The sequence below is a fragment of the Peromyscus maniculatus genome, chromosome 20 (assembly GCF_049852395.1).
Source record: "Peromyscus maniculatus bairdii isolate BWxNUB_F1_BW_parent chromosome 20, HU_Pman_BW_mat_3.1, whole genome shotgun sequence".
NCBI lineage: Eukaryota > Metazoa > Chordata > Mammalia > Rodentia > Cricetidae > Peromyscus > Peromyscus maniculatus.
In genome coordinates this window covers 58,238,175-58,256,405 of record NC_134871.1, presented here as the reverse complement: position 1 = coordinate 58,256,405, position 18,231 = coordinate 58,238,175, and the positions used below count along the sequence as shown (strand labels likewise).

The 18,231-nt window shown below is 44.1% G+C and overlaps 1 protein-coding gene across 5 annotated transcripts in view; it reads right to left on the bottom strand.

The window, feature by feature from the left end:
- Nucleotides 1–203: 203 nt before the first annotated feature.
- The window catches only part of Zbed4 (zinc finger BED-type containing 4), a 42,757-nt gene continuing 24,729 nt past the window's right edge, over nucleotides 204–18,231 (bottom strand). For all 5 annotated transcript variants that reach the window (XM_076556529.1, XM_076556531.1, XM_076556527.1 and 2 more), the window contains one exon: nucleotides 204–5,369. In XM_076556529.1, coding sequence (XP_076412644.1) covers nucleotides 1,517–5,026 — 3,510 coding nt within the window. In that variant the 5' untranslated portion in view covers nucleotides 5,027–5,369 and the 3' untranslated portion in view covers nucleotides 204–1,516. The remainder of the gene's footprint in view (nucleotides 5,370–18,231) is intronic.

Here is an 18,231-nt window from a genome sequence, read left to right as displayed (position 1 = left end):
TATGGAGAGGTGCTAGCCGAGTTCTAACCATCATCACCTTCATCAAAACTACTACTGTTAGGAAGACTGCCCTACTCCCTAGTGTCCTACCGTAACTAGGGTGACATTTCAAACACTGTTCTGTTTATAAGTCTATATATATTAACCCATAAACACATGCCTGTTTATTATCCTAAAAATAAAAAGCCAGCATCAATCAGCAGTAGAAAATCGCAAATAAAAAGTTTAATTTCAGAATCCAAGTTCATCATTTATAAATACACTAAAGCATAGTCCACGCAAATTTAGACTGAGCCTACATACAGTATTTCAACAAAAGAACAGCTTTTTCTAGAAGGTCAGAAGCAAATGAGTGATTTGTCTCACCCATAATATTTAATTGATTTGAAATGAGAAAATCAATTTTTTTTCTTTAGACATTTTTTAAAACAAAAACTTTTGAGTCTGGTAAAAGAATCTGACAGCTGATACTTCATTTTGATATCCTTGGGATTCTGTAATACCCCAGTGACAGTTGAATCTTCCCTATCATAGGAAAAAAATCTAAATGCCTAAGGCTTTTCTGATGACTGCAATAGACAAGCGCTTTCCCTGTTAACAAGCTATCTCCTCAAAGTAGAATCTGAGCTACAGTCTGATCGAACAGGAGGGGGTCAGTGCACACTTCTTAGGAGATAGCTTTATAGTATAGAGACGCATATAAATCAGAGGCATGGAGATTTGATCAACAGGCCATCTGCTGTAAACGTGTCCTATCATGCACTGGTGAAATCCTAAGCATGACTTTAAAACTTGGATCCAATTTCAAGGAGTTCATGATAAGTGGGATATCTCTGAGTTAACTGACCATGTAAAACCTGAATGCAAACACCTGACGTGGGAAAGTTCTTGTGACCAAACAGCCACATAACTGTAACTGATACTCCATGATATGCCTAAGTTCAGTTTTGTTTTCAAATGCCTGGTTTCTGTTACAGTAAACAGCTTCCAGAATATTCTCTCCTCGACATACTTTGGAGCCTGTGGTTAAGAACTATTCAGTCAGGATGGCTTAACCTCCACCTCCTATTTACAGGTTTCATCTGACAGCCACAAAAGCTGTTTTGTTGCAATTAAAATAATATTTAATTAAAATGCAGCACCTGATTTGTGGTTTTTACACAACTGAATAAAAACCCTACACAATAAAATTGTTTACATCTTCCCTCCATTCTAGTAAACCAAATTACTATCCCCTAAAAAAACAAAGAGTCAAAAAAAAACTTTATAGTTATGAATTAAACCTGATCATCCTATTTCATAATTGCCAAGACTGTTTCTAGTGGGCTTCTGAAAACGCACCTCGACACCTGGCCTGAAGGAGGAGTTAAGGCACATGTGGATATTACGGTGAGAGCTGGCAGGTGGCCCTAGATACCTGGTCTGGCGTCCTACATGGCCCTGCCAGACAAGTCAGCCCTGGCACCATAGCTGGCACTCTGAAGCGCATTTCCAGCCTGGTGGCTCCATCATGAGTTCAATACTGAAAGCATATCAAGGGGAGATTCACTTTTAAAAAGATGAGCTTTTCAAAATGCTCCATCGCAAGCCTGGGCTGCCCAAAGCTGCCAGCCTCCATGGGTGTGCTGAAGAGCTTTTCTGAGGGAACTGTACTTGGGGGGCAGCCCAGAAATCGGACTGCTAAGGTAGACAGTCCAGGCCAGGATGATCGCTTCAGGTTCCAGTAGGTAAGTGGGTCACAGCTGTGTTCCAGCACCTCTTCCTCCAAATATGCAAGCACCATGTCTTCAGGTAGCTTCTCTCTCTTCTCTCTCTTTATTGGTGCAACAAGTGACCACAGGCTCTCCCCTGTGCCAGTGTCTTTAAGTGGGGACCCTGAGTCACAGCCATTGGAGGTGGCCGTGTCCTCTGAGGTAGAATTCAGTATTTCTAGCTCCCTGATTAAGTCTTGCCTGTACTGCTCCGCCTCTTCCTCTGTGAACAGGGAAGCTTTGTAGCGAGGGTCCAGCAGTGTGGCAAAGATGTACCTGGGGTCGTGGAGAGTGGCAGATAGGCGGCTCGCCATGGCTTCCTTCAGGGACTTAAGCATGGTGTCAATGCCCATTGTCTCCCCAAAGAGCATCTCGACTTTCCTGCTGAGGATGTGGATCATGGGGATGACCTGGCTCAGAGTAGACATGTGGGCGCTCATCTCTCGGCTTGCAGCATCAAACGGTCTCAGCACATGGCACACAGACTGCATGACCTCCCACTGGTCACAGCTGATCAATTCTCTGAAGTTACACTCAATGGACACCTCGTTAACTGCCCTCTTCTGCTCAATCAGCCGTTCAAGCATGTGGAATGACGTGCTCCACTTGGACGGCACATCCTGGATCAGCTGGTGCTGCGGCAGCTCGTACTCCTTCTGTAGTTCTGCTAGCTTCTCTCTTGCCCTGGGTGACCTGTGGACCCGCTCACACAGCTTCCGGGCAATGCTCAGTAAGTTCTGCACCATCCTCTGGCTCTTGATAGCCTCACTCACAATCAGATTCACCGTGTGGCTGAAGCACTGCACGCTCGAGTGTTCGCCCTCACTCAGCATCTTCCCTATACTTGGATTGTCGGTGACAGTGATGCCAATCTGAAGGCCGATGGAGGTCACCCAGGCTTCCCACCAACACTCCAGCTGCTTCTGAATGCTGTTCCCACTGTAGTCACAGTCAATCTGTGACACATCTAAAAGTGCTGAGCAATGGTGGTCCTCACAATGTGGCCGGACAGCAGATGCGAAGGTGACCCAGTGAGCTGTAAGGGTCAGGTACTCACGAGTCTGGCTACTCATCCATATTCCGGAGGTGAAGTGGACCACACCACTCTCGGCTTCCTTCAGATGTGACATAATTATCTGCTTCACATTGTCATACATACCTGGGATAGCTGTTCTAGAGAAGTAAGAAGGGGAGGGTAAAGAGTATTGAGGTTTCAAGTATTCAAGCAGCCTGTTAAAGCCAATGTTGTCTACAAGGGAGTATGGCTGAAGGTCAAGTGCAATCATTTCAGCTATGAGACTTGTGATTTTTTTGGCAACTGGATGAGAGTCATAGAACTTCTCTGTTGAGTCACGGAAAGAGGAAGCTCCTGAGAGCTCCATGGCCAGAGGTCTCCGGACTCCTGAAGAACGGGGCAGAGTGGCCTCTGAGCCATCGTTCTTGAGGACATGGCCATGGAACCGCTGCAGGTGTCTCAAGAGACAGCTGGTGCCCAGGTTGGTGGGCTTCTTGCCCCTGCTGATGGTGCGGCCACAGTGCAGGCATACCACCTTTGTTGAGTCTGCAGAGCAAATAGAGAAGTGGTTCCACAGCTTTGAGGTCTTCTTGCTATGAGCAGGAAACACACCTTGATGGTTTTTTCTGACCACTGCTGGCAAGTCAGTTAATTTGGAGGAGCTTTCTGCAGAAGCCAAAGTGGCATATGGAGAGTTTGCCAAACTTGCACCCAAAAAGTTCTTCTGGTTCCCGACAACCTCGGGGTGGCGTCTGTACAGATGTCGCATCAAACAACTGGTGCCTACGTCCCCCTTCTTACCCCGACTAATCACACAGCTACAGTACCGGCACACTGCTTTGAGACTGTCCATGGGGGCCAGGGAGAAGTGATGCCAGACTTCTGACTTCAGTCTTCTCATGACCTTCTTATTTTGCTGGAAGACAGTGCCCGATTCAAACCTTGAACTTCCTGTATCTGCTGGCTGCTTCTCTGGAGAGGACACTACAGAGGCCTCCCCCAGGTCATCAGAGGATGACAACATGGACACGTCTTCCCGGGACACATCCCCAGGATTTGTGTGTGATGACAAGTCCTCAGGCAGCCTCTCTGGGGATGAGGGGGCAGAAGGGCACTCTTTGACTTGTTTGCCTGGAGACAACGATGCAGAGTTTAGCTCCCCCTCTGGGGGCATCAGGGCAGGCAGCAGGGTTGGAGGCATAGGGTACAATGGTGGGATGCCTGTGTTGCCCCCATTCTCCTGTAGTACAATGGATCGATGTGCTCTCCACATGTGCCTGATGAGGCAGCTTGTGCCCAGGTCCTTCCCATTCTTCCCTCTGCTGAATTCATTCATACAGTGGACACAGACAGCCTTGGAGCTATCAAGGGGCGACAGGTAGAAGTGCTTCCAGACGGCCGACCTCCTCCTGGACCCAGATGTGCTTTTGGGAAGGGGAAGGTTTCTTTCTGCCATGCTTTCTGAAGCGTCATCATAATGGAGCATGGAGAGGTTGGGGGAGGAGCCTGCTAAGGCCTCTTCTCTGCTATACTTTTCAGTGACAGACACATCAGAGGACACCTCTTCGCAAGAGACCACAGTCACGGGCTCTTCCATTATTTGGTCAGGGGATAGGGTCTTGGGAGCCACTTTCTGGACAAGTCTGACAGGTGAGAGCACAGTGCTGAGATCTCCCACATCTGTATGCTGTGATGGAAGCAGAAGAGAGGGAGAGGAAAAGGAGGACCCTGCTGATAGACTTCCATTTTCTTGAATGAGCTTGGTGGGATGTGCCCGCCTCACATGCCTCATGAGGCAACTTGTACTCAAGTCTTTTTCATTTTTGCCCCTACTGAACTCTTTCATACAGTATGTGCATATTGCTTTAGTGCTATCTCGAGGAGAGATAAAGAAATGCTTCCAGGCTGGAGACTTCTTCCTGGAGCTTATGTGTCGGCTAGAAAGAAGGCTCTGGGTCACGGCTTCCATGGCTACGTTGTACAGTGTGCTACTATACTGGGAGAAGAGTGAGCCATAGTCATCCTCACTCTCAGCAGGGAAGTACTTCCCAGGAGGCTGACAGGCACAGCTTGCTGCTCTGATCTCTGCCTGCTCATCGCCACTGTCTGTCTGTCTCATGTCCTCTGGCTCACTTTTAAAGTCCACTCTTTCCAAACTGTGACATGGAATTTGATCATCTTCCTCTTCTATTTTGAAATTTACTTTGTCAGAAACAAAATCACTGTCCCCCTTGGGACAAGCTTCCTGCTTATCCTCCATGACCAACCATAATTATCCTGGCTGGTTCATCATTCTGACATCTTAAGTGAATAAAAACTGGTTATAATGCCTACTTGTGACCCCAAAAGTAGATTTTATTCACTTTTTCATAATCCCATCTTCTAGGATGTTTATTTAGCATGGCTGACCATGAATGTCACTGGAAAGCAGAGTATGTAGCTCACACAAGCACACTGTCACAGGGCATGGAGTGCCGTTCTCCAGGAGTGCCACAAATAAGTACTTGGTGTGTACACCAATACATGCAGCACAGGTTTGTTTCTCTTCTCCAAGACAGGAGCCCCACCATCTTGAGGGCATACACACAGTCCTTTTGCATATCCTGTAATAGATGACATCAAATTAAGCACAGAACTGAACTATAAATTTAAAAATCTATATTGTCCCAGAGATCAACCTAACTGTATAGAAGAAAATTTCCATGATAGAAAGCTAAAGCCAAAACGTTGCTAGTGACAATTTGCAATACATTCATATCCTTAAAAAAAAAACAAAAAAAACAAAACCCAATACTACAAAATTAGCAAAAAGATATAAATTCAAATTCAAATCTCCAACCAGTAAAGGAGTAAGAAATATGAGTGAAAAGCAATAATGACACTAAAAGGCAGAGGCAGGTAGATCTCTGTGAGTTCGAGGCCAGCCTGGTCTACAAAGTGAGTTCCAGGAAAGGAGCAAAGCTATACAATGAAACCCTGTCTTGAAAAACAAAAAAAAAGGAAGGAAGGAAGGAAGGAAGGAAGGAAGGAAGGAAGGAAGGAAGGAAGGAAGGAAGGAAGGAAGGAAGGAAGGAAGGAAGGACGGGAGGAAGGGAGGGAGGGAGGGAGGGAGGGAGGGAGGGAGGGAGGGAGAAAGAGAGAGAGAGAGAGAGAGAGAGAGAGAGAGAGAGAGAGAGAGAGAAGGAAGAGAAGATTATTTTTTGCTGGGTATGGAGGCAGATGCCTTTAATCCAGCATTAAGGAGCCAAGGGCAGGAAGAGCTCTGAGTTTGAGGCCTGCCAGGTCTACACGATAAGTTTAGGGCTAGTCACAGTACATAATGACACCCTGTTGGCAAATAAACAAAACAAAACTTTTTTTTTTTTTTTTTTTTTTTTGGAGACAGGGTTTCTCTGTGTAGCTTTGCGCCTTTTCTGGAATTTACTCTGTAGACCAGGGTGGCCTCGAACTCACAGAGATCCACCTGCTTCTGTCTCCCGAGTGCTGGGATTAAAGGCATGCGCCACCACTGCTCAGCAAAACTTATTTTTATATTACATGGAAGAGTGTTTTGCCGGGCAGTGGTGGCGCACGCCTTTAATCCCAGCACTTGGGAGGAAGAGCCAGGCGGATCTCTGTGAGTTCGAGGCCAGCCTGGGCTACCAAGTGAGCTCCAGGAAAGGCACAAAGCTACGCAGAGAAACCCTGTCTCGAAAAAACCAAAAAAAAAAAAGAGTGTTTTACCTACATGCATGTGTGTGTACCACAGACACGCCAAGACTGCAGAAGCCAGAAGAGGACATAAGATCCCTTGGAACTGCAATTACAGATGGGTGAGAACTACCATGTGGATTCTAGAAACTGAACCCAGGTTTTCTGCAAGAGCAACAAGTGTTCTTAACTGCTGAGCCATCTCTCTAGACACAAGTCTCACCTTGTAATTTTCCAGAGGCACTACACAGTATTACTTAAAACCTAAATTTCTCGAAACCAATTCATTCTACCTTCCTAATAGAATATGTAGAGTTTAAAAAATTCCAAAGAATCTATGAAATAATCAAATCCACAGAGTAAATCAGACTGAAATCCAAAGGAGAATATAGGTGTGTGGAACAGGAGAGGAACAGTTTAAAAAGTAACAAAAAGGCTGGCAAGATGGTTCAGTGGGCAAAGACAGAGGCCATTATAGAAAGACAAAGTTGGTCAAAATGCAGAGAATAACTGACCGTGGGTTGCCTAACACCAACTGATGCATCTATAAAGCAACCCCTAAATAGAAGGCTTAAGGAACACTGTGAAAGAGGGGGGCAGGGCACGTTTAAGAGCCATAGGACCAGGGCTTCTGTGGTGAGATAGTGTCTTCTATATATAACAGGAGAGCTGTACCCACAAACTCTCAATATGGTTGCATAAGTGAGACCTGAACAGTAATACCACCAGTTGACATATCAACATGAGTGAAGAAAATCTCACAAGACCTCACCCCTACATAAAGAATTATGGGTAATTATTGACTGCTGAGAGAGGGAGAATTAGTCTGCTCCAGGAACAAGTCTCAAATAGATGATCCAATCCCAGTGGCCAGCTAAAACTCCTATACATATGAGCAACACTAAATGAACTCAGCAGGTTGAATTTATAAATTTATGTGTGTGTGCATGCATGCATGTGACAATAATAAAAAGCTGGGCATGATGGTGTGTGCCTGCAATCCTTGTGCTGGTGCATAGGGGGACAGGAATAGACAGATCCCTGGAGCTTGTTGACCAGACAGCCTAGTCAACTCAGTAAGGTACAAGTTCAGTGAGATGCTGTCTCAAACAAAGACAAGTAACTACAGCACCCAGGAGGCAGAGGCAGGCGGATCTTTGTGAGTTTGAGGCCAGAGGCAGGTGGATCTTTGTGAGTTCGAGGCCAGCCTGGTCTACCAAGTGAGATGCAGGAAAGGCACAAAGCTACACAGAGAAACCCTGTCTCAAAAAACAACAACAAAAAAACAAACAAACAAAAAAAAGTAACAAAACACTAAAGTGGATAGCTCCTGGGAAAGGATACCTAGGGTTGACTCCTGGCCTTCACATGTGTATACACACACACACACACACACACACACACATGTATGCAGGAGTAGGGTGGAGGGGATAATGAGAAGCAAGTCACCATGAGTCAAAGTTGACAAAAGAAAAAACAGTCCAGTCTAGAACAGGGCTCTATAGTGAGTCCTTGTATTGAAAAAGAAACAAAGTACAGTTCAGAACATAAAGGCTCTCATTACATGCACAGTCTAAAACAATTACATATCGCTGTCCATAAAACAACCTGTAGTTCTGCCATGCAGTGATGGCACATGCCTTTAATCTCAGCACTCAGGAGGCAGAAGCAGGCAGCCAAGACCAGCCTGGTCTCCAGAGCAAGATCCAGGGCAGCCAGGACTACACAGAGAAACCCTGTCTCAAAAAATCCAACAAAAACAAAAACAACAAACAAACAATATGTAGTTCATACATAACTACATACACATATTTTTAATATAGAAAGCAAAATAAGAGACCAATGATAAGTACACTGGGAAAAGAATTAAACACAACAGTTAGAAAAACATATACAAATCAAACTAATACATTAATATACACACTAGGGTTTGGAGAGCTGGCTCAGAGGTTAAGAGCACCTGCTGTTCTTCTTGAGGTCCTGAGTTCAATTCCCAGCTGCTACATGGTGGCTCACAACCATCTGTAATGAGATCTGGTGCCCTCTTCTGGTCTGCAGGTGTATATGCAGACAGAACACTATACATAATGAATGAATGAATGAATGAATGAAGTTCTTTTAAAAAAATATAGAGACATCCATATAGGATGGATGAAATAAAAATTTAACAGATCCACTGCCAGATACTATCTATCTCAGTTACTTTTTTTTTTGAGACAGGGTTTCTCTGTGTAGTTTTGGTGCCTGTCCTGGATCTCTGTAGACCAGGCTAGCCTTGAACTCACATAGATCTGACTGGCTCTGCCTCCCTAGTGCTGGGATTAAAGGCGTGTGCCACCACCACCCAGCTCAGTTACTTTTCTATTGCTGTGAAGAGACACCACAACCAAGACATCTTATAAAAGAAGGCAGTTAATTGGGGGCTTGTGGTGGGGAACCCAGCAGCAAGCAGGCATGGTGCTGCAAAACTAGCTGAAATCTTACATCTGATCCACAAGCAGATAGAGAATTTACTGGGAATGACATGGGCTTTTGAAACCTCAAAGTTCGCCCCCAGTGACACACCTGCTCCAACAAGGTCACACCTCCTAATCCTTCCCAAACAGTTCCACCAACTGTAGACTAAGCATTCGGATATATGAGCCTATGGGGCCATTCTCATTAAAATTAGAATACTACTCAAGAGAAATGAAAACGCATGTCCAGACAAGACTTTCACATCCGTATTCTATCAGCTGGATCAAAGATACTCACAGTTCCAGTTAGAAGAAGAAAGCTTCCAAGTAGGACAAAAATGACATCATCCAAAGTTGCTTATCTCAAGCTAGTATCACTGACTTAATATCCTGGGGCTCATGTCACCAACACCCACTTACAAAGCTGCATATAGCATCCTAACAGTTTTGGTTATATGTGCTAGAAAATGATTTCTACAAAAGTACCAGGATCAGTCAGGCAACTCTGGCAGTTTCCACTTAGGGAGGCCACGGTTAGATCAGGCTGGATTCTCACAGAAATGACCACATTTCACCCCAGTGAGAGAACACGATAATTTCTAGATGCAAAAAAGGCAGTTTACATAATTCAGCACCCGTTCATGTTCATGTTCATCAGCACCTCAGCAGGTGAAAAAGAAAAGAGCTTCCATGATCTGCTTAGGGGAGTCTAGACACAGTTCCAATCTCTTCCATTTTCAGACAAACCCTCAACATTCCTCCGAAGATCAGGAATGCCTCTAGGAAGTTGTTTGTTCCCACCACTTTCAGTCAGAGTCCCAATGGTAGGGGCCAGAAAAGCAAGGCAAAAATAACAAATAAAAGGCAAGCAATTATATTACCAAACCCCCGCCCCCCAAAAAAATGGGGTTGGTGACACATACTTTTGAACCCAGCACTTGGGAGGCAAAAGCAGGTGGATCTCTGAGTTTAATGTCAGCATGGTCTAGAGTAACTTTCAGGACAGCCAGAGCTACACAGAAAAACTCTGTCTCAAAACAAACAAATAAAAGTTAGGTATGGTGGTGCATGCCTTTGATCCCAGAACTTGGGATGCAAAAGGTATGTGAACTAACCTGTGTCTTTTGCAGATAGAGCTCTGTGTATTCAAATCCAGCCTGGTGAGATCCAGAACAGCCAGGGCTACAGAGTGAGAACTTGCCTCAAAAGACATGAATGTGGACCAGGCATAGTGGCTCGCACCTTTAATCCACCACTCAGGAGGCAGAGGCAGGCAGATCTCTGTGAGTTCAAGGCCAACCTGGTCTACATAGAGAGCTCCAGAACAGCCAGTGCTACATACTGAGACTCTGTCTTTTAAAAAAAAAAAAGACATGAACCTGGGAGAGAGATTTCCTCGGAGAGCAGGGGAAGAGAAGGTAGACAGGATCAAAAGATAGGATCAAAATACACTATATACATGAGTAAAATTCTTAATAAGTAAAATATTAAAGAAATAACATGCCGGGTGATGGTGGCACATGCCTTTAATCCCAGCACTCGGAAGGCAGATCTCTGAGTTCAAGGCCAGCCAAGGCTACAGAGCGAGTTCCAGGATAGGCTCCAAAGCTACACAGAGAAACCCTGTCTTGGAAAAACAACAACAACAAAAAGCAAGTTACAAGACATAATGTTAATATACAAAAAGCAATTCTTTTTCTTTTATTCCTTTTTCTTTTCAGTCTTTCAAAATAGGGTTTTTCCTCTGTGTAGCCCAGGCTGTCCTAGAACTCAGAGATCTATCTGCCTCTGCCTCCCAAGTGCTGGAATTAAAGATGTGCACCACCACACGCAGGTAAGCAACTGTATTTCTACAGATGATTAGCTGAAAAATATGCATTTTAAAAATTATATAAATAATATCCTCTCAAAATAAAATTCTTATTTATGAGATTTTTTTCTTTCTTTCTTTTTCTCTTTTTGGTTTTTCAAGACAGGTTTTCTCTGTATAGCTGTGACTGTCCCAGAACTTGCTCAAACCAGGCTGGCTTCAAATTCACAGCTATCACCTGCTTCTGTCACTGGGATTAAAGGCATGTGCCAGCACTGCCTGGCTCCTTCCTTTCTTTTTTAAGAAAGGGCCTTGTTATACAGGCTGATCTTGAACTTAGAATTTTCCTTCCTAAGTTTCCTGAGTGTTGTGTTCATGAGTGCACCACTTCATTCAGTAATTACAAGATGTATTTTTGGTTTTACATATTATTTTAGCTTATGTATGATGCAGGGCTTATACTTTCAGCTGTGATGTAGTAGTAGGTTTTACCTTCACACTTGGGACAACCAGGGTGAAGACCAGCAGTTAGTAGAAGGTGGTGATCACAGACATGAAAAGCTGGCAACAGCTTCCCTACTTACTACCCAGATTCTAAGGAAATAGAACCTGGAAGCAAGCAAGAATAGCTAATTTATATCTGACAAAGCAGACCCCAAGTCAAATCAGAAGGGATAAAGAAGGTCATTACAAATTAATAAAGGAAACAATCTGTCAAAAAGAAATATCTAGGGCTCAGTTGGTAGAATGCTTGCCTAGAACGCAGTGAGCCTTGGGTTAGAGCCCCAGCACTGGGCTGTGTACGTCAGGTGTGCTGTAATCCCAGCACTTGAGAAACAAGGGCAGGAGGATCAGAAGTTCAATGTTTTGGCTAGCTAGAGAGTTTGAGGCCAGTATGAGCTACGTGAGACAGTGTCTCAAACAGGGGATGTGTTAAGGATTTTAAATGTATATGCGTACTGAATGTCAGGCACCAAATTTAATAAAACATACTACTGGACATAAAGTGACACACAGGTACAGATACAATATAGTGGGGAACTCAATATTCCACTCTAATCAAAAGATTAGCCAGGACCGCCCCCCTGCAAAATCAAAAGAACCAGAGAGCTGTGCCATAAATGTAATGAACTTAACAAAATATTCCATCTACAACTGCAGAATATATTCTCAGCAGCTCATAAAATTTTCAAGCCAAACCACATTTTAGACAGACCACAAGTCTTAACGAATACAGAAATATAAAAGTATTTCTTGTATTTTACCAAATCATAATGGAAAAGAATAGAAACAAATAGAAAGAGAAATTACAGGAACTATACAAATACATGAAGACTGAGTAAACTTTCGAACAATCAATGGGTGACTGAGAAAATAAGAGGAGAAATTTAAGTACTTCTAAATCAAATAAGAAGGGCTAGGGAGATGGCGCTGTGAGTAAAAGTGCTTGCCACACAAGCCTGAGGGCCTGAGTTCAAATACCCAGAATCAATGTAAAGGAAGGATGTGTAGTGCAAGCATATGCAATCTCAGTGCCTTTGTAAGGAGATGGGAGGTGGAGACAGAGACTCCCCAGAAGCTCTTAGGCCAGCTAGCCCAGCATATACAGCAAAAACAAGAGACAGCTTGTCTCTAACAAGGTAGAAAGCAAAGACCAACACTCAAGGTTGTCCTCTGAGCTCTACAAATGCACTGTGCACATACACTCTTTCACAAACATGTAATACACAAAAGAAAGGAAGAAGGGAAAGAGGAAGAGAAAGAAAGAAGATTAGGAGAAGAAACGAAAAAGAAAAGGAAAACATCCTAGAACTTTCAGTATACAACATGACAGCTCTAAAGGGGAGGCTTATAGCTATGGATATTTAAAAAAAATGTAAATGGAGAGCTGGCTCACTAGTTAAGAGCATTGGTGCTCTTGCAGACAACCAGGGTCCAGTTCCTAGTACTCATTATTGGGTGGTTCACAACTGCCTGTTACTCCAGTTCCAGATGATCTGATACCTTATGGTCTCTGGGGCAATGGCACACACATGTGCATACATACGAACATATAAATAAAAATTTAAATGTATTTTTAAATTAAAAACTGTTAAAGACCATTTTTTAAAAAATAGTGAGATAGCTCAGCAGGTAAAGGCACTTGCTGCCAAGCCTGAGAAACCATGTTTAGTCTTCAGAGCCCATAGGATGGAGAGAATTGAGTTTTTCAATCTGTACTTTGACCTCCACACATACACAACACATGCTGTGGCACATGTGTGCATTCATGTGCCTCCCCCCACAGATTAATAGGTGTTCAATTTTTTAAAAGTATAAATGGCCAATAAATAAACAAAAAAAATGTTCAAAATCCTTAATCATCAACAAAATGTAAGTTAAAACTATATTCAAATTCTACCTCACCCTAGTCAGAATTGACTATCCTCAAAACAACAAAAACTGGCCAGGATATGACAAAAAAAGCAGCCTTCATACGCTGCTGATGGGAAGGTTAACTTGTGTAGCCACTATGAAAATCATTACGAGGATTCCTGGAAAAACTAAAAATAGAACTAGCATATGACCCAGCTATAGCTCTTCTGGGTATGGACCCACAGAGTCTAAGTCAGTCTATCTCAGAGTCACCTGTACAACCATATTTACCACAGCACTGTTCACAAGCAAGTCATGGAGTCAGCCCAGGAGCCCACCAGTAACATGAATAAAGAAAATGTACTAATATACACAATAGAGTTTTATCCAGCCACAAAGAAGAAGGAAATGTCATTTACAGGAAAATGTATGGAACTGAAGATCATCGTGTTATGTGAAATAAGCCGGACTCAGAAAGACAAGCACGTTTTCTCTCTTATGTGGAATTTAGGGAGTAACTGAAAGTGTCAAAAATCACAAAGCAAAGCAAACGTAATCTAATGAGCAATTGCCAAGTCTTCTCCTCTCATCACCTGTTCCCAAGGACCAGAATTCTCAGCGTAAAAAGGAGACAGAAACTGAAGCAAGGACATACCCTATATTCTCTAAACAGTTATACACTGATTCTGTTCACTGCCAAGGCCTGCAAACAACAACCAGCTCACAGAATGGCATCTCTCATATCCAGCCTGGACTATAGTTCAAAACCATCTCTTCAAAGCTATTAACAAAAACTAGAGATGAGGAAATGGCTTATTTTAGGTTTGAAGCTGAACAAATACACAATGAGCCCAGAACATTTTGGCATGGCAGACAGCAAGAAACCTTTCAGAGTGTATGAGATCTATCTCAAAAGCATCTAGACTCTTGCAAAGCTTTCCACTGCCCAGAGAGACAATCTGAACAAAAATAAGCAATACATCAATGTTTAAATTTATAAAGTCACTGTGCACCACTATGGTTTGAATACAAACTAAGTGCACGCTACAGGTCCCCAGAGTAGCAGGACTGGGAGGTGCTGTGGGTCTTTAAGAGGTGAAATCTATGGGAAATCCTTAAATCACTGAAGTACCCTTGGATGGGGTGGTGGGATCCCAATCTCTCAGTGTCTATCTGCTCCCAGCTTTAACATGGACTCCTGCCAAGCAAAGTCTCAAACCAATGGGAAGGGTTTGTGAGAAACCAGCCCAACTCCATTTTGTAACCAAGAACCATTGTTCATTAGGTTTCTGTTTACTGTAAAACTTTACTCTATTGTCTGAGCCAGTTGCCTTGAAACGATTCTGGATGTTGGATCATCTGGGCCATGGTGTCATCAGAGACCTTTCAGGTGGTCTTGGCTGGTCAAACCTGATGTATCTTAATCTGGAACAAATCCATAGCCTCTGGCTTTCTGTAGAAACAAAAGCAGAGTCTCCTTTCCAAAGCAACATATCCTTACATCCAAATTTTGAAGTCAAAGTACCTTTAAAATATACATTTGGGCATAACTCAACAGCTTTTGCAATCAAATGTTTTTCTTCAGTTATGAATATCAAAGAGAACATAATCCAGATTCTCTGTATGGTAGCCATCTTTATGTGGCTTATTTTTTATATTATCTTGAGCCTATTGCTTTAAACTGCAGCCTTTTAAGCTTGAAACGGTCAACTTCAGCTTCCCAACATGGCGATGGTATGCTTTCCGCCAGCTCTGGGAGCCATCAATTCTCAGAAATAGTGGGTCTATGCTTCTATCAAAGCAGCGTGTAGCTCAGAAACCTCTTTTTGTTTTGTACCAGCAAAGGCTAAATCCATGACGCAGCTTAATGTGCCACTTGCAGAGGCCTCATTCCCGCCATACTGCAGGTCGAGCACACACGCCATTTGAATGCAAATTTGAAAGTCCCAAGTTCAACCATAATCTTTTGCCAAGTGAAACTGTACATAAATCTGAATTGTCTTTAAAAACTCCCACTTCTCCAAAGACTCTTATGAAAGCCCATAGTTCAGCACAGCCTCCCGAGTTTGACAGTGGAGTTGAAACTTTCTCTATCCATGCAGATAAGCCTAAATATCAAAGGAACAATATCAGCACCATGCCTAAGGCTGTTCCTGTGAGTCCTTCAGCTGTGGAAGAAGATGAAGATGAGGATGGTCACACTGTGGTGGCTACAGCCTGAGGCATATTTAACAGTAATGGTGGTGTGTTGAGTTCCATTGAAACTGGTGTTGGTATAATTATCCCACAAGGAGCCATTCCTGAAGGAATCAAGCAAGAAATCTATTTCAAAATCTGCAGAGACAATAGCATCCTCCCACCTTTAGATAAAGAGAAGTTTCTGTTCCCTGGAATTGGGCTGTGCCCCACCCCCATGGCCACAGAATGTTCTGTAAAGGAAAATTTCCTTAACCATGGGTCTTGCTTCTGTAACCATGCTTGCTAGCAAAATCCCCCATCCTCCTGCAGTTTTGCTCTATAAAAGAAGCTTGAGAAATTGGCTTTGGGCTAATTTATTGATCCCCATTTTAGGGAGAGAGAGCCACAGGAATGGTTCTACTGTGCACAGAATAAAGCTTGCTTTGATTTGGCCATAATTTGTGGTTGGTAGTCTTTCTCCTGGCAGCTATAGGATTAACACTTGGAGGCCCCAGCAATATTAAGACCCCAACCCAAATTCAGAAGCCAGACCCTTCCTCCAGGTCTCCAGGATTAGAGCACAGCTTCCCAGGTGGTGCACAACTTGAAATGTTCCAAGGCCCCAGGCCTGCTTTCAGATTGGCAGACTGCCAAAGTGAACGGCCACAGCAAGAAAGAAAACAGAAAGCACCTGTCTGCAGAGGCCTCCATTTGTAAGTCACAGTCCAATAAGTCATAGTTCTATTTCTATGACATCTGGTTCTGGTTCTGGTTCTGCTGGATTCCCATCTGGGGACTGTAGTGGGTAGCCATTCCAGCTTGGTTCTGGAAGTTCCAACCCCCATTGAGACTCTGGCAACTGTCACGCCTACGAGGTGGGGCGAGGGGAGGCGCCGGGGGACCCAAGAGCTGGATGGGTCAGCGCTCTCTCTGGGCGCTCTCTCGGTGCCGGGATGCTGACTGGTGCAGATTGACTGTGCAGAGCTCCGGAGAACACCGCTGGACTGCGTTACACCTTCCCCAGACCCTGCGACTTACCCATTACTTAATTTGTGAGTTACGCCATTAAATAAATAGCCTTTTAACTACGTGGAGTGGCTACCCACTACAGGGGACAGTGAGGTACAAGAGCTCCTCTCCAAGGCAATAAGCAAGGCATCATACTGCCCCTGCCTGGTTCTTGGCCCCATGTCTTGTTCTGTTTTGTTTGTCTCTTCTCTTTGCTGTGTGTCTTCCATGGTCTGGACTTGAGGTGACTGGAAGGATGGACAGAATGGGCAGCAAGACTAGTAAGCCTGATACTCATTTAAGCTGTGTCTTGAAAAAATTCTGAAAAACTTTATCCTTATAGTCACAGGATTATGATTATCCCATCACCAAAGGCTGTCTCCACACTCTCTGTAAATTGGAGTGGCCCATTTTGGGGGTCAAATGATTCCCCAGAGGGTACGTTCGACCCTCAAGTGGCATGGGCAATAGCAAATGTTGCCCTTGGAAACTCTGGTCACTCTGACTACATCACATACATCTTGCCATGAGCAGAAGCAACATCAAATTTGCCTCCATAAATGACGATCTATATAGTCCACAATGGACAAGATGGCCAGGTCTTGGTCATTACAGGAAGGGCCCCTGGGGGACCTTCAAAGGAAGCTCAGAAACCCCCCATTTTACAAGACCCTCAGGAGGATGAAGACCCACACCTTCCCCCATATAATCCTTTGTGCCCCATTATCTCCCACTCCTCAGCCTCTACCTCAACCCCAACCCTTAACCTCAGCTACCTCATTCCACTACCCCCTCTGCCCCTACTCACCAGCCAGCTCACCCCACTCACCTTCTGTCCTCTCCCCTCCCACATCTGCCAAGGGCTCCTTTATGGTCTCCCTGCGCATACTGAAGAGCAATACTATCCCCTGTCCTTCCCCTGTGCCAGGTTCCCCCTGATAACTGACATGTCTATGTTCCTTTTTCTACAACTGATCTTTATAACTGGAAGAACCAGAATCCCCCTTTCAGCAGAGACCCAGGCTCCTTAATCTGACTCTTTCTTCTTTAACCATCTTCCTACCTGGGATGATTATCCACAGACTCTATGTACCCTCTTTACTATGGGAGAGAAGGAATGGATTCTGACTGAGGCAGCTAAGGTACTCCCTGGAATAGATGCATTGACCAATGAACAGAGGGCAGATGCAGTTGACCCCATCCTGCCCAGACAGAGACCTGACTGGAACTATAGAACAGAACAAAGTAGGAAGTCACTAAGTATCATCAGGCTTTACTGGAGGGACTAAAGTGGGGCGGCCCAAAAACCCACTAACTTGTCTAAGGTGACAGATGTAAGAAAAGGCCTAACTGAATTGCCTTTGGCATTTTCAAATACCTCCTAGAAGCTTACAGCCTACATACTCCCATAGACCTGGAAGACTCAGCAAATCTCAAGGCAATTAACCTAGCCTTTGTAGCCTAGTCTGCCCCAGACATATGCAAGAAATCCAGAAAATGCAGGGAAGATCAGGTCAGGGCTATTAGAAATAGCCCCAAAAGTATTTGACAATAAAGACAACAGAGAAGGGCTGTTGACAAGGAAAGTCAATCTGGCACCAAGGCCATGCTACATGCCCCTGCCCCTGGCACCTTGTATGTTGGCTGGGTAACCAACAAACAACAAAAAGAGGAAGCCCCTGCAAAGAGACCAATGTGCTTACTGCAAAGAATTGGGATACTGGAAAAATGAATGCACTTAATGCAAACAGGTAGGCCCTCCTTGGCCAAGACCAGTTTTGGCCTTGGAGGAATAGTAGGGTCATGAATCTTTCAAACTGGACCCTTGGGAGCCTATGGTAATGTTTTCAATTGGGGGCCAACCTGCAAGCTTCCCAATTGACATGGAAGCTTCATATTTGATATTATAGAAGTTCCTGGGGCCCCTCATCAATCTAACAATGAGTGGTACAGGGAGCAACAGGGTAA